Raw genomic sequence first — 18849 nt, 5'->3', positions numbered from 1 at the left:
ATACAGACCGGATGTGGATCAGTGCCCGGTCCACTGATGCAGTCGGAACCAGCTGGATCTCTGGACCTGAGATGATCCTCACAGGCTGTTTGGTAGAAGGCTCAGTAGAAACTGGACTTCCTGCAGCAGCTCAGGACAAACAACCTCACTCAGAAAGTACTGATCATCATTTTTGCTGCCATTATTCAGTCTGTCTTGTGTTCACACATTTCTATGTGGTTTTGCTCAGACACAAAACAGGACGAGTTCAAACTGCTATGAATAATATGAACGTCATCAGATCTGACCTTCCCTCCGACCAGGACTTGTACTGTGAGTTTCTGTGTGTGTTCAGTGGATAATTTAGACCCTGAGTTGTCTTGTTCAGCCCTTAACTGGTTCCAGATGTCTCTTGTTCTGATTATTCCCTTGTATATTTAACCTCACCTGTGTTCCTGCTCCCAGCTGGATCCTTGTCTTTGTCGAGTCATCGGTTCCCTTCCTGAGTCTGTGTTCGTGTCTCATCTCTCCTCTGTGTTTCCTGGTTTTTGAGAACTTTGAGGACTAAAATAAACTCTTTTCTCCACTTCACTCTGGTTCTCACCGCATCCATCCTCACCATCAACTAACCACTTCCTCATGTGTACAGCTCTAGGATCAGGAAAAGGGCAGCTAACTTTTGTGCAGACCCCACACATCCTGGATAAAAACTGCTTTGACTTTTATCTTCAGTTTGTGTGACCGAGCATTTTTTTCTAAAACCAGTCACAACAGAGATAGTTTTTCTCCAGACTGTCTCAGTGAAGAACACATTCAGCCTGAGCAATCAGCTACTCTACTGCAAAACAACATGAGCATATTTGCTCCACAACCTCTTTCCTTCCTTTGTTTCTTTCTTTTCTTTCCCTCCTTCTTTATTTATTTTCTTCTTCCTTTTTGCTCTCTTACTTTTTTACTTCCTTTTTATTTATTCATTTCTCTCCTGTTATAAAAAAATATTCAAATTCAAAATTATTTTATTGATCTCAAAGGGGGAAATTAAATAACAAACAAATAAAAATTGGTTATATAGTCATAAATATGTACATATTATTTCCATTTATCTTTTATTTTGTTTCCTCTGAAGTTTATATATTTGTACCTAATGTCTGCACACTGTGACATCATGAAACAGTAGTTAATTTTCTTGATTGTGCACGTAATTTTGGTTAAAAAGCTGAATCTGATGGTAATATTGACATCTGTTTTACATTTGAATTTAAACATGTAGTGACAGGGTGATGTGGTGGGGCGGGGACAGAGCACAACCCACGTAAGGGTCTCTCTTCAAGGACTAAGGGTTCTTAGTCTCTGAAGTGGCTGTCACAGGTTTGATTCCAGGCCTGGTGACACCCCGCCTCCCCCCCCCTCTCTCTCAATACCCTGTTTCCTGTCTGACCATTCTCAAATAAAGGCCACTAAAACCAACAAAACCTTTAAAAAACACACACACACACACACACAGAAACAAGTTGTTCTCCTGCTTCATAAACCTTGTGATGGGTTTTGGAAGCAACACATTTTAATAACAAGTGTACAGCCAGTGGTGAGGCGCAGCTCTCTAATAGTGCAGCAGGTTTTGTGTGTAGATGGTTGAGAAGGCAGATGACATGGCTGGAGGAACTTCTCTCTCTCTCTCTCTTTCATCATGAACATCACAGTAAAGGATGAGAATGGCTCTTATTCTAAACAGGAAGCCTAGATTTAACAGACTAAGCTACTTTACAATGTTGGTGACTGTGCAGCAGCATCTACACATCTTGCTGTTCACATTAGTAACGTGCCATGATAAAGACTTTGTTCATGAAACTCTATGCTAAACATAAGAATAGCTGAAAGATGCCACTGTGGTTGGTATTGTGAACCTTTTGCCAACTTAGTGTATCTGTATCTCTCAACCTCATAGTTAATAATGGGTATGTAGGTAAAAGTTGATCTTTGAACCACATTCTTGACTTTAACAGCTTCTGAAGGCAATAGATGCAGTGAGACCACAATGTGGCAGACGTTCTTGATAAACATGATCTCTACCTTTGAGCCACTGCATCAGACCCAATGTAAGTCTGGACTGTTGTGTTCTTCATATTTCAAACACCAGTTTGTTTGTTAGCTCAGTTTGTTTTGAAAATGGGTTTCATGTAAGGACAAAATATTCAAGCACATAAAGAAATTGAAGCATATTTCTCACTTTGAGCTGCTGACTATATGTTCCTGTCTTCATCTTGTAGCAGCGTACAACACATTGTGTTTCAGCTCTTTCTTGTCTGCTGGTCTTCTTTTGCTCTTGGCTTTGGGACGGATATGCAGCGCGGCATAGTTGAGGCCGTCAGGGTCCAGGTTCTGTAAAAGAGTTAATTTCCTTTAGAAAGTTGCTTAGTTTTCTAAAAGAATTGAAGCATTCAAACTGAGTCCAGTGTGATTACCTCAGAGGGTCGTGGATTCTTTCTCTCAGTTTGATCTGAATGATAGAAACAGTTCCTCTGGTCAGATACTGGTTTAAAACTTTAGTTATTATAAATTACTGCTGAAATGAAACCATAGTAACCTGTTTGTATTGTCCTGATTTTGACAACCAAAGCAACAATGACGACTGTAAGGAAGACAGCAACGCAGCCAAGAATCACACAAGGCAGATTGAGAAATCCGTCTGAAACATCTGAGGAAAACACAAATGGAAAACATATTAGCAACAATGAACTAAAAACAGTACAAAACTGATACTAAATGCAGCATCTATAACATCCATCTTACCTTCCACCTCTAAGTATGTTGCAGTGAACCCTGCAGGGACTGCTGCTGCATACAGTCCACAGAAATACAGTCCAGAATCTGAGAAATTCACTTCATTGATTTTCAGAAACAGGTTTGTAGTATTAGATGTCATGTTATATTTACTGAAGTGGAAACCATCAAATAGAGAGACATTAGACTCTGCACTGAGCATAGATGAGATGTGGCTGGCGTTGGGACTGCTGTTCATCTTATACCAAAATATGTTAGAGACACGTTTACTAATGTTGCTGCACATCAGTGTGACGTCTTCAGCAGGTCGAACAGAAACTGTGTGAAACTGACAAACTGACACAGAAATCCAACCTGAAACAGAACGGAAGGATTTTCTTTAATGTTTCAAACTAAGTTCACAACAGATGACAGAGACGATGACACTGAGAAACAAACAGATGTTAATAAGTAGAGCCAGATGTACTTACTGAAGGTGCAGAGTGAAGCCAGGATGAAGTTTGTCATTGTGAGCGCAGTAAGACTCCACCAGTTAAATGTTAGTGGCTGAACTGTGCTCCAGTTTATAGCGTCTCTATAAAGGAGGTGGAGTGTTCTTTGGTTATTTGGCTGTTTCTCACATTAACTCTGAGAATGAGTTCAGAAAATAAAAACTAATAAATATTTGATATAATCAGAGGACATTACCTGTTATTTAATTTGAAGATTTGTAAACATTTAAATAATTGATATTGTAAAAAAGAAAACATAATATCCTTTACTAAAATAACAATTTTACATTTACCCGTCCAATGTTTTTTTTGTGCCTATTAATTCAACAAGCTTAAAATGTTTTGTCCATGTTGATCAATGTTTTACTTGAAAAGGCATAATAATGACAATAATTTAAGGTATTAAATGCTATTTTTCTCTGAGTTACTAAATAAACTTTTTACTGATTTGATGATCAAATGTGATATTATTACTGAAAGTCTTTAAGGTTTACCTGTCAAATCAAGGATCTTTTTTTTAAAATTATTGTTATGGTCGCATTCATGTCATAGTGGAAACAGATTAAACCTTCACCTGCATAAGTTTTGACGTTCTCAATGATCTTTCAAGTCTGAAAATATGAAGCCTTCAGTTTAACCACTTTGATGTGAACAGTTCAGACTGTTAGATGTAACAAAGTTGTCTCACATTTCGAAGTTTGAAGTTGATCCGTCACTGTCCAATCAGGTTTGAAGAAGCTTCTTACTGAAGTGTCTTAATTTAATCATTTATAATAGTTTCTAGTTGTGAACTAACTAACGTTTCTGTAACTCCAGAAACATTAGTCTTACTTTTCAAATGTCTTCATTGACATTATCATCACTCAGCCAATAATTTATCGCTCTACCTCCTTATACACAAGTGATGTTGCATTTGCTACAATATTAGTATTTATCTGTGTGAATATAGATTACAAAGTTCCTCAAACTAGACTGGACAAATGAATAACTGAACAATGTGTTGTCTGATTTAAGACACCCGATAGGGAGCAAAACTATAGGAGTCCATGTCCTGGTTCTGCTGATTACAGTAGTTAATGGGTAGAGTAGGTGACTAGTTAAACAGCTTGTTTTTCAAAGTGTTATGATTAGGAAGGAAGATCATGAAGACTTTTTGTTGAAATCTAAAAATTTGAAGTTAGAACCTTTTTCAAGAAGCCACAATAAAAACCTTATTGCTAGAGAATTAAAGTTCTAGTTCTTGTATTTTTTTACAAGACCTCCTCAAAAGCACATGAAGACGCAGAAAAATAATCAGTGACATCAACCTGTTCAAAGAACCTTCACTTCATCAAGGAACCAGAGAACAATAAATAAATAAACCTCAGGAAACCTACAATGCTGAAAATAAGTTTGAATTTTACATTTTATTAAATGAATCTGACAAGAACCATGAATTATTATTAATGTGCATATATATATATACATATCCATCCATCCATCCATCCATTTTCTGTTCACCCTTGTCCCTAATGGGGTCGGGAGGGTTGCTGGTGTCTATCTCCAGCTACGTTCCGGGCGAGAGGCGGGGTACATCCTGGACAGGTCGCCAGTCTGTCGCAGGGCAACACAGAGACATACAGGACAAACAACCATGCACACACACACACACACCTAGGGAGAATTTAGAGAGACCAATTAACCTAACAGTCATGTTTTTGGACTGTGGGAGGAAGCCGGAGTACCCGGAGAGAACCCACGCATGCACAGGGAGAACATGCAAACTCCATGCAGAAAGACCCCGGCCGGGAATCAAACCCAGGACCTTCTTGCTGCAAGGCAACAGTGCTACCAACTGCGCCACTGTGCAGCTATATATACATATATACATATACATACATATATATACATATATATATATATATATATATATATATATATATATATATATATATATATATATAAACTATTTTGTGAGGACCCTTTGAGCCCCAAAGCCGGGACCCCTTATGGTTACGGGTTAGGTTAAGGACTACTGTGAGAACTGAGTTTAGGTTGGGGTTGGGCATATTATACTGGTGATAAGTTTAGGGTTAGGATTAAGATTAGACTGTAGAAATTAATGGAAAATGAATGGAAGTCAATGCAAAGTCATGAAGATAGAAAGACATACTAAGTGTGTTGTGGGATGTGGGGGCGAGTTGAATGCGTGTGTGTGTGTGTGTGTGTGTGCGTGTGTGTGTGTGTGTGTGTGTGTGTGTGCGTGTGTGTGTGCGTGTGTGTGTGCGTGTGTGTGTGTGTGTGTGTGTGTGTGTGTGTGTGCGTGTGTGTGTGTGTGGGGGGGGGTGTATGTCTACTTGTTATTCTACAGATGAAGGACCACTTGTGCAGCATTTACCTGTCATGTTCCGTGTTTTTCTGTGAGTTTATTTCGAGTTTTCTGTGTCTCTGTGTCTCTGTGTCTCTGTGTTGTCCTGTTCTCCCCTCGATTACTCCCAGGTGTTTCTCGTTCCCTAATTACCTCCTGTGTATTTAGTGTCACCTGTGTGTCTGTGTCTTGGTCGGGTCCTCGTCTCATTTTGGCGTCTGTTCAGTCGTGTGTTGGCGTCTAGTCCATTCGTATGCCTTGTTGCTACCTGCGTTGAGCCCTGGATTCCGCTCAGCAGTGCTGCTTCAGTTTTTGAACTGTGTTGGATTTTTGTTTGTAACTCTGTGCATTAAAACCACCATTTTTACTCCGTATCTGGGTCTACAGCATCTGCCTCACCACCACACCCCGCACTTCATGACATTACCAACAGAAAGAGGTAATTTGTGGACATTGAGGACCTTTTCTGTATCCTCACTTTTTTTGCAGCTCTACTTCACTCTGCTAGTCCGATTTTGAGGAATAGTGTAAATTAAGTTTAGGTTAATGTTATGGTTAGGAATAGAAATGTAACCGTTTGAAGGAAATGTCTGGGACTAGGTATAAATGAAATCACTAAAATGAATGGAGGTCAATACAGATTCACAAAGATCTCTTTGTAGGAATGGTTTCTTTTGATGGGATCAAAATAATTTACCTCACATTACAAAATGCTTTTTTTTATTTTGAAGTCAAAACATTTTTAAAAAGCTATGATGGTAGGATGGTCAGAGTGATTTAACATTGTCTGGGACACACTTCAAAGAATCAGTGTCATGTCTGTCAGTCTGTGGTGTGGGCGTGGGTGTGCGGGAGTGTCCGTGTGTGTGTGTCGGCGTGCGTGGGGGTGTGTGTGCATGTGTGTGTGGTCTGTTGATGCCTAATCTTTATTTCAGTTGCTCTCAGACCACACTCTGCTGTCTCTTCCTGTCAGTGTCTCTGTGTGTCTCACTCCTCACACAGCAGGCCACTCAACTGTCTTATTGAGGAAGTCCAACAATCTGACTCCTCCTTCAGTTCAACTCCATTCTGTGTTGTGTGACAAAAAGCAGACAAACCAAGAAAATGTAACTTTTATGGTTAACAGAAATAAAGAAGCCATGCTGAGATAGAGACAAACTGAACACGTTAATAGAGTTCCTAATGAAGTAAAATACACATTATAATTCTTTCTTTATTTTTACTATGCACTCGTGTTGCATGCAGATGCATTGAAGGGTTCAAAAGATCAGTAAATTAATGTGATACAATCTGAGTTTCATTTTCCGTTGCAGTTCCTGTTGCTTCCTGAGTCTATCGGGTGGCAGCGTACACAACATGTGGCTCCAGGTCCCTCTGAGGTCCAGACCTGTGGCTCTTTTTGGCCTTTGCTTGGAAACTCAGAGCTGCATAGTTCAAATCGTCTGGATCCACATTCTGAAACCCAGAAAGAAAGAAATGATCACATGATAGTCAAACGGGGGTTTATGTGAATTAGGCATCATCTGAGGTTTATGATGCCTTGATTATTGAAAGTTTTAATGATGGAAACTTGATGTATAAAAGTAAAGACAATAGTTGAATAGCCTTAGTGCGTTGAAATTTCAGGCAATATTGAAATAAAAAGACAAAATTCAACTGTTCAACATAAATTCATGTTGTTTTTTTTCATTAAAGGAAACACACAACAAATTGGAAGGTATCTTTTCTTCAGTCATCCTTTTGTGAACTGTTAATCTTTTAGTCTGAATTTTGAGATTTTGTTTTTGTTGTTTTAACTGAGCCACAATTATTATTCAGACTACAGTCAATATTTCTGCCATCCTCCAATCCAGTGAAAGTTGCTAACAGTTGAATTTATCTGTTTTACACATTTATTCACAATAAACCAAGAAACATCTGAACACTAACTCCATTAGTTGCAAATGTCCAAAAGCAACTAATGCAACAACTCTGTTTGTGCTGTGTTCTAATGAAATAACTTAATTTAAATTTTTATGTGTTTTCAAAGATAAAAAATAGCTTTGTTTTGGGGAAAGCAGTTTGATTTGTTATAATTAGTGCCGTGCAACAGTACTAGGTTAGATATCAGTAAAAGAAGCAGCAAATAGCATCTGAAATGATAATTATATTGTTGAGCTTAAAATAAATGGTCAATTGTAGAACTATGGAGGAAGAGACAAATCGTCTGATCAACTGCAATATATGAAATCATTCATACAAATTAATTTAAATTACTCAGTTTACCTCGTTTCTTTCTTTCTGCAGCCTTGAAGCTAAAAGACAAATTGAAAAGTCTGGTTAGTTTATTGCTGATTACATATTTATTGTTCTGTTCTAAATTAGCTTGGAATAAGTTGTCCAATAATATAATCAAACTGTACCTCTCTCAAGTCTCCTGTTTTTAACAGCCAGAACAACGACTGCTACAAAGAGAAGAGCAATCAGAGAACCTAAAATCCCAGGCATCAGGTCCATCAGTTGCTCCGCTTCTTCTATAAATATTTACATATTACATTTTTTTTTCATCTGTTCAGCAGAGTGTTTTTTTAACTGCAGTAAAATCCAGTGAACTCTTCTCTAAGACAAATAACCTACTTGTATTATCAGAATCCCCCTCGTCTTTGGAGTCTCTGTTAGCTGAAAGTATGGATGATATTTTTTGGTCGGTTATTTCTTCTTTTAAATTTTGCAATAACTTTGTATTACAACAAAAACGTTCTGAGATTATTAAGGAACACAGAGTCAGTCTTACCTTTAATGGTTAACTCTGTTGCTCTGCCAATAACTGTATGTTTCTTTACATAAAATCCACAGAAATACAACCCAGAGTCCATCAGGTCCACTTGTTTGATTTGAAGAAAGAAAACTGTCTTGTTGGAACTCATGATAAATTTTTCACGGTGGAATCCATCGCAGTATGAAGGTTCGCCTTCAGCACCGTACATGGAGGAGATGCAGCTGGGTTTGGTTCCATGAACCACTCTGAACCAGTCTGTCTGGGTTGGAGATGGAGAAATGTTGGAGCAGAACAGAGTGATGTCCTCACCAGGATGGACGTCCACAGTTAGAGACTCACAGATCCAACCTGAAACAAACAGATTCAACTCTAAGATGACAAAAGTAAATAAGCAAGAATGGAAGACTGATAAAGTTAAAGAACACAGTTTAAATGGAGTCCATGTTGAAGATGATTTAATATCATACTTACTGTGGCTGCAGAGAAGTATAACTGTTATCTGCATGAAGTTCTCCATTCTGCGTACAACCATGTCTCAGTTTGGCCGCTTCTTATGCAGGGGGATTTATTAGAAAGGGGAGTGGTGAACAGTTCTCTTCACATCAGAAGGCTTGTGTTTCTCTTGACCAAATTTTAGCTTCAATTTAAACAAATAAAATTATTTAAATACCATCGTTAAGCTAACAAACCATTTTGATTATTGTTCCAATACTAACAGTAGTATGGCAACCTGTCATTCTAAAGCAGTCTCATGAAGAGGATGTGCAGGGCTGTCCATAAATATTGTGATTTTTTTGGGACAATCCTTCATCTCCACCATTACTTCCAGAGGTTCCACAGCAGTCCACTGAACAGAACCAGCCTTGTTCATCACTCTGTTTTGGTTTTGTAAAATGCCCGATCTGATGCTGCTGCCCCAACACATGATAGCAGAAGAGATTACACTCCCCACAACAGACCTACAGAAATCTGCAACAGCTTGCTGCAAACTTTGAAAGATCCAAGTTTAGTCAAAGTGTCCAGTCTGCTCTGTCCCATCTTGTAGACATGATGTTGACTCTCCGGTCCAGTCTGTTGTCCAGGTGAACACTGAAGTATTTATGCTCCTTCATCACCTCCCCCTTTTCTCCCATGATGGAAAGTGTGTTTTACTAAACCTTGTTTGTTTTGAAATCTACAATCATCTCCTCTGTTTTTGTTTAAATTGAAAATGAGATGATTGCTACAACACCATGTCACAAAGCAGTGAACCAGCCTGCAGAACCATCTGAGTATAAAAATACATATAAAATGACTCTGACTTGTTCTGTTTTGAAGTGTAGAGAGAGAAATGAAATGATGAAAGAACATGCCCCTTTGGTGCTCCTGTGCTGCTGACCATCTGCCTCTAGACAGCAATTTAGTCTTACAAACTATGGTCTGTTTGTCAGGTAGTCATTGATCCAGATGGTCCGGTCATTGATCCATTGTCTCTCTGGATCCAGTCATTGATCCAGAGACAAATCAGGGTTTGGCCAGCCAGACCTGAACAAAGTAAAATGCTCTGGAGAAATCAAAAAATAAGATCCTCACTCTGCTGCCTGCTTTGTGTGTTTGTTAATGCATGCGTATGTCAGAAGGAGGTGTATTATGTAGTGTGGTTTTCCTGGTTTAATGCCTTATTTATGTATTAGTTGTGTTATCACTGCACACCACTAGAGGGAGTAACAGACTTTAAGGATGCAACTAAGGAACAGAATTAGAAGCATATGAAACAACATAAAGCTCTAAGAACTGGAAAATGAAGTCAACAAAATGGTGAAATTCAAATATATGCCGCGTGGATCTACTTCATAAGACTGAGGATATGACATGTAGGCGACTTCAACTCCAACACCAAAGCAATAAGGAGCTTTCAGGGGTCCAGTTTTCTGCTGGTTTGCTGACTCAGATGGGCCAACAGAGTCTCTCTGAGACCTTCATAAAGTCTCAGGATGTTGGGACACAAAATCTGTCATGATTGGTGACTAATGGATGAGACTTCTGGAACCACAACAATGGAACCTTCTCCTGGGTCAGGGTAAGATATGTCAAAAACACAGATGGCAAAAACACTCTCACCTCCTTATGGTAAATTGCCTTTACTTGTGTATTGATTAGTCAAGTCTGGAAAATCCCAGAGCACTTCACAAAATGATTATATTCAGTCATTTACACACACATCCAACGGCCCTGGGACAATCTAACAGAGGCAACGCTGCCATGAAGCAGCACCACTGGACCCTCTGACCACCACCAGCAGGCAAGGCAGGTGAAGTGTTTTGCCCAAGAACACAACAACAGAGGCGGACAGAGCATGGGATGAAACCGGCAACCCACCAATTACAGGATGAACTCCCTCCACTATTGCCAGCCATCATCTGGAAAATGACATTCTAGGAGATCAATTCCTTGGTGGTTAGCTCAGGGAGATTAGTAGTTTGGACATTTTTAACCATCCACAACAACAACAAAAAATTATTAATTAGTTAGCTTGTTTCTTAGTTTTGTTGAGAATATATTAAAATGTTGCACTGGCGAGTTTTGGTTGGGAAAATTAAATAATACTGTAAATATACACAATCAGAATCTGAACAGAGCCTTTCATCAGCATGACTTCACTTCCTGTATTGAGTCCAGGAAGCAGAGGGTAGATGCCCTTCATGTCCCTGCTAACAGTATTTAACAGACAACCTTAGCAGCTGTAAACATCTGTCTCATTACCTGGGAAACCAAGTTTATATAATAAACTGCCAAGCTAATATTTTTAAATTGTGTTTTTCATTTTGGTGCAGAAAGCCAGCTGTGTTTTTTTAGGGTAGGCTACGCCACCTACTGGCATAAATAAATAATTGTATTTGACAAAATATCCACTCATCTGTTCTGACACTGTAAATGTGTCTTAAAGGTGTCAAAAGACTCATCTCTTCTGATCTTAGAAGTTTTTTTTCTAAAACTCTACGTTAAAACGGCTTCTTTCACTTGAGCTTTTCTGAAACATCACTAGATGCATTATTCAGGTGGAGTTGTCTGCTGCTTTTTTGGATATGACTGATGGACTTGAGACTAATTTGACATGGTGTTTGTCAAATATTTTCATGAAGCTTGTATGTCGCTCTTAGAACAACTGTTTGACAAATTGTTTGAGAAAAACTGTCAATAATGTCTTTTGGATTCACTAGTAAATCCTGTCCTTTTAATATAGAAGATATAAGAATGAATGGCAGTCTCAGTGCTTTGCTCTCTAGTGTTTTGCGTGTTTTTGTGGTTTTATTTTGGTCACTTTCAGCAGAGAAGATCTCCTGGATTTTGAATGGCCCTCTGGACATTTATTCTCCATTTTCATTGGGTCAAGTTTCACTGAGATCTTGGTTGAGCAGTTCTCAATGGCATTTAACAGGCAGGTTTGCTCATTAAGCTTCAGCAAAGTGAACTTCACACACCAGTGTGTAACTCCTGAGATTTTCAGATGACACCATTGTGATTGATCTGACAGATGAGCTGGTCCACTGCAGTCAGAACCAGATGTAGCTCAACCCATTCAAGACTGTGGAGATGACAGCAAGTGTCTAGAGAACAGCCCTCAACCTCTCTATGTCCCTCATCCTCAACAACATGGTGGCTTCTTTGTCACTCTGTTGCCATCTTTTACTAGAAACCCAATTAAATCTTCATCTTCTTTTAGATCTGTAGTAACTTCTGGAGTAAAACAAGGTACATGAAATTCTATGGGAAGATCTTAATTTATCAGGCTTAGTCCACAGCAAGTTGTGTATTGATATCCATGATAAAGAGCAACTGAAGAGTCATAAAGTTTGGCAAAAGCCTGGTAACAAGGCACTCATTAGATTCAGGTGTGATGGAGCAGGGCTGCATCTAAAACCTGCAGGACAGAAGATCGTCGGGACGATGGTTCTAAAGGTTACTATGGATACACAGCATAATAGTTTTAAAAATGTGTTTGTGTGCTAACCACCTAGGATATCGTTTGAAATTAGTGACAGTATAAGGACCTGGAACACAGATGAGTTGAGGGACGGGAATGTGTAGCACAACCACTGGAGAGGGTCTTGAATGCATCTAGATAAGATTAATAAATCAGACAAGCTGAATGTCACGTTGTTTGACAGAAACCAACAAACTCATGATCTGGTTTTAATGAAATAACTTTACTGCAACACTTTACATTTCAAACTGTGACAAAATTCTATTAACTCAACACATTTCAGAAATAGTGGAAGCAAATGGCTCTAGCGCTTCACACTGGAATAGACGCATTCTGTGAACGTGCCGTCCGCTCTTGTTCTTGATATGTTCATCTTTTGATGACTTACAGAAGCATATTGGAGGTTTTCTCCATCTTGGGAATCCTAGGGACAAATGTAGCGTATATGTACCACAACAGATGCTTGTTTAAAAAAAAAGAAAGACTTCAGAAAGAACAAAATGTATTGTTCCACTCCCCTCTTTGCTCGTTGCTACAGAAACTATTTGAAACTATGCTTACCTGCATTCTTGGGGAAGCAGATGTTGAAGATATTTCAGTGGAATCTGTGTGTAAAACAGAGCAAGAATAGTTTCACTTTGGAGCTTAAAGAGTATTTTATCTGACTTTCAAATGGCAACACATACCTGCATGCTGCCTTTTGCTCATTTTGAAGACTGAGACAGCCAGTGCAGCTGCCAGCAGGGTGGTGAATGTCAAAGCTCCACTCAGGAGATAAACCAAGACAAGAGAGACAGCTTCACCTGCAGAAAAACATGAACCAGTAAACAATTGGCTACTGTAGTACAAATTTCACATCCATCTTGGTGCCTCAAAGCTCTTCAGTCTCCATGCATTTAATTTAGAGTGGCTCTCAAAATCTGGAGCTGACCACTCCTTATAAAACTAGAGGCCTGATATTACAGGGGATTTTTTTTTTTTAACAGATAAAGGTCTTTTTGGTCTATTTTCATGAAACTCTTGAAAACATGAATTTCTGTTACTACTTAGTTCTGATAATCGTGCAAAAATCCATTTCAGAAGTTGTAAAGGCTCCTAAGTTCAATTAATTTCTGTCTTTGTTAAACTTATCAGAAGGATTCATTTTGTCATCGAGTCTAGAAGATGAAATGCATCCAATTGTGTTTTATTTACATTTTTTGTTGCTGGAAAAAAAAACAGAAATGAAATGTAGATGAGGAATGAGCAATCTGAATAATATGAGAAGCAGGATTGTCTGAAAATGTTCGGTTCAAGATGAGCAAGTATTTGTGGAAATGAAAAAGTGGCTCACCTTCAGAGTCCAGCTTGGTTCTGTTTCCAAACAGTATTTCTCCACAGGAGGCAACAGCACAGTACGTCTCATTTGGGACCTTCATGGGCAGGTTGTACACACAGGTGTGTGTCTGTGTGCTGGGATCACTCCTGCCCCCCTGAGTGTAAATGAGTCCAGGATGGGATTCTTCAGAGTTTCTGAACCAGTAAACACCGTGTTGTCCACCACAGCTCCCAGTTTGTACCGCACATTTCAGACTCTCAGAGTCTCCTTGCTCGATGTTCTCAGATTCTGACTGACGGACCAAAGTCTCGATAGTAGGACCCGAACCTTTTACTATGAGCGTAGTTCCTTCACAAAATTCATAGTCATTTAAATTGTTCTGGACACAGTGGAAAGTCGCAGCATCTGAAATCTTCACATCTGATATCTTCAGCACAACATTCCTGTAATTTCCAGTGTCCAGCGAGAAACGAGAGTTGTTGAACTCCTCCTTAAAGATTGCAGTGTTGGTATGTTTGTAGAATGTACACATGAGCTTCGGTTCCTGTCCCAGAATTTGTTTGTACCAGTAAAACATCACCGCTGAGTAATCTTGGCAGAGGCATTGCAAAACAACGTTGCTTCCAACATCCACTGAGTAAACATGTAGCGATGTCTGTGTCAAGTCTGTCGAATGAGCTGAGGACAAAAAAATCACAAAATGAAACATTTACTTTTATTTAAAGAACTTTGTGCCGCATGATAAGAAGCAAAGATTCTTGTTAAACGTTCAAGAAAAATCAGCTGCAGAAGCAAACTTACCCATAGTCACCACAAGCAGAGTTGCTGAGTACAAAGCTAAGGTTTGAGAAGTCATTGCACTTTAAAATGCAGAGGTGAAAGAGCTGAAGGTTAGTACATTCACCCCTCTTTAAACTTAAGACTGTTTCTGATTGGCCAATCAGACTTACAGTCTACTTCTGAACAAATTTTCAGTGCCACCTACCTGAGCAACTGATATCTCTTGAACCCTGGACGGACCACATAAGTATTACATTTATATCGCATTTATTATTTAACCACTTCAGATTAATGCCCTTAAACTTTGAATTCATCTCAGTGATGATTTTTTTTTTACACTATATTGACTGTAACCAGGCAGAGAAGAGGGGAAGACATCCAGCAAAAGTCTCAAGTATTCGAACCCGGAACTGTAACCTCGTATACGAGGCACCCGCTCTACCGCTACATCATGCAACAAACTCTTCAAAGAAGCCACACTTTCCAGCTTATTAGTAACTGTACCCAAACTCTGTACCCATTGCTGAGACATAGTTGAATATTTCAAATGCTTTAATTGAGGAAAGGAAGGGACTCATTTATGTAGAAAATGTATTTACTGTCCACATATCCAGGACTGGTTCCAATCATCAGAAGTGACCGCGCCCTCACCCATGATCTAATGTTAGCTGGTACATTAGAAAGAGTCAGAGGCAACTTGATGGTGAATGAAGGTGAAGTCTTTATTGTCCCACACAAATACCACACATAATGACAATCAAACAAATCCACAAGGAATAAATCAGCAAGATGTTCTAAAATTTGCCAAGCTTGGCCAAGTCAAGAGGTTTAATTAGGACAAAAGAACATTAGTGCTGGTTGCACCTTATTGTTGGTAACTTGTACCTTTGACCTGAGGCTGGGGTTCCCCAGTCCAGTCTTAGAGCTACCATCCTGAAATTTTTAGATGCATCCCTTCTTCAACACACCTGAATCAAATGGACTGCTGGTTACTAGGCCTCTGAAGAGTTAAATGATGGCTGGTGAGGGAATTTATCCATTTGATTCGGCGTCGTTGAACCAGAGATGCATCTAACAGTTGCAGGATGGAGATCTTGAGGAATGGACCTCTGACCCGAGGGAAGGAGAATAAATTTCTCTTAAAGGAGTCAATTCTGCTGACTAAGATTGTTTTGGCCTTTTTCACAATCTGTCTATTCCAGATATCAGACAGGGTGGGCCATTGAATGCCGATTATCCATCCATCCATTTTCTAACACCCTTGTCCCTACTGGGGTCAGGAGGTGCTGGTGCCTATTTCCAGCAAACATTTCGGGCGAGAGGCAGGTTCACCCTGGACAGGTTGCCAGTCTGTCGCAGTGCCAATTATTCTATTGGTCATTTTAATAAAGCTAAACAGAAGTTCTTGTTTGTCAAGGACAAGTTGCCATTCAGAACAATGAAACCAATTTTATCAATGCTGAAAAGTTTAAGTCATTTTTATGAAATACAGTCTTTGCAGACCGTTCTTGCAAATTGTTGCTACTTTAACAATCTCTCACTTAAATTTGAACATTATGCTTGAACATTGATTGACCTCTCTATATTCACTGCGAGCCTGAAGCCACAGGCAGTCTTCCTGTGTACAACCAAGAGGTGAAGTTTCCATCAGTGGAAACCTGTTTGCTGTATTATGAACCCTCTTTACCACAAAACGTGAAACCAAATTCAGACACTGAGAGCCGACTACTTGTAAAGCTCTACCTTCCTGTTTAGAAGAGGGTATTGTTAGGTAAGACAGATTTATGAAGATCAGAGCGCGTTTCCATGGTGCTGCTTGATTGGATCACCTTGTCATGCAAATAACCATGGCAGCCCTTCATACAGATCACATGAAATATTTTCTTGTCAGATCTATAAGGCCTGTTTTTGGACATGTCTTATTGTGATTGGACTGCAGCCAGCATCAATAAGTAGATGAAAGCTGTACTGGTACATGGACTCTAGCTGATCCCCCAGCTCAGCTAAGATTAACAATTTTTGGGTCTACTTCTTGACTTTTTGTCTAATTCACATAGCAACAGAGACCTTGTTTGTACAGATCATATCATCTTGATATGAAAGATATGAGCAAGCTTTGACATTTTAAGGCTAAAAATCTTCAACTTTTGATGAGTTGATGAACACACTAACTTTAATACTATTTTTGGCTGCATTTGCCACTAATTACATATTGTATTATTGATATTGTGTACTTTTCAGCTAAATTGTTGTCATTACATATTCATCTTTGGTTTGCTATTGTTGTTGGTTCTGTTTTTTTTCTCTCTCTTTCTGCAAGTGTAGAAACAGACTTACAGGGTTTTCTCTTTACCCTTCTTTATCTCCTCTACTCTTATCTCCTTTCCCTTTAAACTTTCTGTTCCACCTGTTTCCCTTGTTCTACTCTTTTTCCCTTCCCACTGTGTCCTTTCTAATTTGTCTTCTTATTCGGTCTTAACAGGTTGATCAGGAGTGTTAGTCAAATATTACGGATTCACCTGTCCATGATCTATTTGATCAGTTGGATAGACGGTAACACTTTATTTGATGGGTTGTGAATAAATCTGTCATAACACCGTCATAAACATCACATAACACCTGTCATGAACATGAGTACGTCTTCATGAATATTTATGACTGTTGTCATAAAGTGTCATTTGGTAAATCATGACAAAGTTTAATCAGTAATACGTTTACAACAAATTTATGTCAGATCATGATTTTGCAGTGGTTGAGGTGTCAAAGCTCAGAGACTGTCAGGGACATTGTGTAATGTTAAAAAACTTTTGGACACATATGCTATTACTGCATATGGACCAAACTTTGTCTTCATTGGTTCATTTCTTGCTGGGGGCATAACTTGGAATGTGTCTGTTTTTGTCAATCTGAGTGTTAACACTAAGAAACATAAAATAAACTGACTGTGGCTCTAAACCTTCTTTTTTTCTGTCAGCATTCTTTTAAAACACACACACACACACACACATTAGCTCTTGAGAAGCCTGTTGGGTGAAACTTCCAGGCGATAAAGTTATCGCTTCAAAACCTATTTTGATTCAAATATTTCATAGACATTAAAATCTGCTTGTTTAAAACACACTCCCTCAGTTTTGAAACCCACGTGTTTCAAACCCAACCGTTCTCTTTTGCAGTTTTTTCTTTTGCTATTTTTTTTGCTCCTTATGGTTTCAGTTCACATTAATCATACAAAATAAGACAAATCTGTGGCTTGTGGGTATGGCACCATGCTCTGTATGGACTATGTTTAGGTCCTGTTTCTGTTTTTGGGGGCATATAGAGGCGACACATCGGTGGTTACCTGCGGCGCTGCTAGCTGTGTGAGAACTATTCTATTTAGAGAAGCTTCAAGTCAGAGAATGAGTCCAGTGGTTAAGAACATGTCTGAGGTTTGTTTGCTGCAGCCTGACGGAACACACATGTTGGCTTCATACGCTCTGATTGCACCAATGTGCTAACATTTCATATTGATAACACTAAGATTAGCTTAGCAAAGCTGCTAACACTGATTTTTCTGATTCGAAAAAGTCGAAACTTTATCAATTGCGTTTCTTTGCAGTCAAGCATTTTGTCCACATGGTGCCTCTCTTGTGTTTTTGATCTAATTGTCTTCGGAAACTGTTCATATTGGACTTAGAAAAAGATACTTATTATTTTATAAAAAGGAATTTGTTCACACCAGAATTACTACACTATGGTGGTAATCTCGATTAAAACAAGATATACCTTTGCTACGTCTGTGAAGGAAGCTGAAAGTTCTGCTTGAGATCCTAAAGATGACAATGACAAATGGTTGAATTGATAAGAAATGAAGCCAAGAGAGACATGGTAACTCTGGAGGAGAAGCGGAGATCCATGGCTCAGGTGGGGGAACAGAACAATCAAGAATCAGGCAGAAAGTCTGAGAAAAGAAAGGAGCAAGTGAAAGACAGCTAATGCTAAGGCTAAAAATCAATACATGCAGAATGTAATGTAAAAAGAAAGGGTAAGCATGAATTATTTTTCAGAATAATAATAATAAACACTAGTTTGAGTTGATCTGTTACATAAAATCCCAATAACATATATTGAAGGTTTGTTATGGTTAAGGTTAGAAGGATATGAATATTTGCAAGGCCATGCATGGACTAGAGTAATATAGTACTGTAATATTTAGATAAAAAAAAAAAAATTAATAAAATGATGGAAATCTATCATTATTATGACTTTATGGAAGAAATACAGTCAAAATGTCTTCAGTTGACTTTCTCTGCATTGACATAAACACATTCAGTCCAGATGGAGTTTTTCTGTCTTGCTGACAGATTTGTCTGGACACAGTCGTCATGTTGGACCTGCAACGGGATTTATCACAAAATAAGTTCCACAATATCACACGAATGTGAATAAAAT

At 38.8% G+C, this 18849-nt stretch overlaps 3 protein-coding genes across 5 annotated transcripts; all 3 read right to left on the bottom strand.

Moving 5' to 3' along the window:
* Positions 1–1486: 1486 nt before the first annotated feature.
* On the bottom strand, positions 1487–3341 carry LOC114158063 (uncharacterized). Its single transcript, XM_028039378.1, has 5 exons — positions 3231–3341; positions 2770–3114; positions 2564–2674; positions 2442–2476; positions 1487–2358 (listed from the first exon to the last, which is right to left on the bottom strand). Exons 1-5 carry the CDS (start codon positions 3265–3267, stop codon positions 2236–2238), a joined length of 651 nt encoding a protein of 216 aa, XP_027895179.1. The 5' UTR covers positions 3268–3341; the 3' UTR covers positions 1487–2235.
* Positions 3342–6797: 3456 nt separating this feature from the next.
* Positions 6798–9923, bottom strand: LOC114156855 (uncharacterized). 3 transcript variants are annotated; one of them, XM_028037385.1, is made up of 6 exons: positions 8828–9910; positions 8372–8704; positions 8215–8256; positions 8001–8111; positions 7864–7892; positions 6798–7053 (listed from the first exon to the last, which is right to left on the bottom strand). In XM_028037385.1, exons 1-6 carry the CDS (start codon positions 8886–8888, stop codon positions 6931–6933), a joined length of 699 nt encoding a protein of 232 aa, XP_027893186.1. In that variant the 5' UTR covers positions 8889–9910; the 3' UTR covers positions 6798–6930. The 3 variants fall into 3 exon arrangements, with proteins under 3 accessions (XP_027893186.1, XP_027893185.1, XP_027893184.1); XM_028037384.1 differs by having other exon boundaries at positions 8001–8042; positions 8372–9923; XM_028037383.1 differs by having other exon boundaries at positions 8372–9915.
* Positions 9924–12524: 2601 nt separating this feature from the next.
* On the bottom strand, positions 12525–14523 carry LOC114156847 (uncharacterized). The gene is made up of 5 exons (XM_028037373.1): positions 14440–14523; positions 13654–14316; positions 13007–13123; positions 12882–12925; positions 12525–12744 (listed from the first exon to the last, which is right to left on the bottom strand). The coding sequence occupies exons 1-5, from the start codon at positions 14492–14494 to the stop codon at positions 12625–12627; spliced, it is 999 nt and encodes a 332-aa protein (XP_027893174.1). The 5' UTR covers positions 14495–14523; the 3' UTR covers positions 12525–12624.
* Positions 14524–18849: the final 4326 nt, after the last annotated feature.

Source organism: Xiphophorus couchianus, chromosome 14, assembly GCF_001444195.1.
Source record: "Xiphophorus couchianus chromosome 14, X_couchianus-1.0, whole genome shotgun sequence".
Lineage (NCBI taxonomy): Eukaryota > Metazoa > Chordata > Actinopteri > Cyprinodontiformes > Poeciliidae > Xiphophorus > Xiphophorus couchianus.
The sequence above is the reverse complement of the archived record's forward strand: the minus strand, read 5'-3'. Positions and strand labels throughout refer to the sequence as shown.

What these genes read in the sequence shown, in the direction of transcription:
- LOC114158063 (XM_028039378.1), bottom strand. Translation starts at nt 3,267, where the DNA reads ATGACAAACTTCATCCTGGCTTCACTCTGCACCTTCA. An exon ending in GGCTTCACTCTGCACCTTCA is followed by an intron (nt 3,115 to 3,230) that starts GTAAGTACATCT and finishes GTTCTGTTTCAG; the next exon opens with GTTGGATTTCTGTGTCAGTT. An exon ending in AATCAGGACAATACAAACAG is followed by an intron (nt 2,477 to 2,563) that starts GTTACTATGGTT and finishes TCTATCATTCAG; the next exon opens with ATCAAACTGAGAGAAAGAAT.
- LOC114156855 (XM_028037383.1), bottom strand. Translation starts at nt 8,888, where the DNA reads ATGGTTGTACGCAGAATGGAGAACTTCATGCAGATAACAGTTATACTT. An exon ending in AAACAGGAGACTTGAGAGAG is followed by an intron (nt 7,893 to 8,000) that starts GTACAGTTTGAT and finishes TTTGTCTTTTAG; the next exon opens with CTTCAAGGCTGCAGAAAGAA. An exon ending in TGCAGAAAGAAAGAAACGAG is followed by an intron (nt 7,054 to 7,863) that starts GTAAACTGAGTA and finishes TCTGGGTTTCAG; the next exon opens with AATGTGGATCCAGACGATTT.
- LOC114156847 (XM_028037373.1), bottom strand. Translation starts at nt 14,494, where the DNA reads ATGACTTCTCAAACCTTAGCTTTGTACTCAGCAACTCTGCTTGTGGTG. An exon ending in AACCAAGCTGGACTCTGAAG is followed by an intron (nt 13,124 to 13,653) that starts GTGAGCCACTTT and finishes GTTTTTCTGCAG; the next exon opens with GTGAAGCTGTCTCTCTTGTC. An exon ending in GAGCAAAAGGCAGCATGCAG is followed by an intron (nt 12,926 to 13,006) that starts GTATGTGTTGCC and finishes TTTTACACACAG; the next exon opens with ATTCCACTGAAATATCTTCA.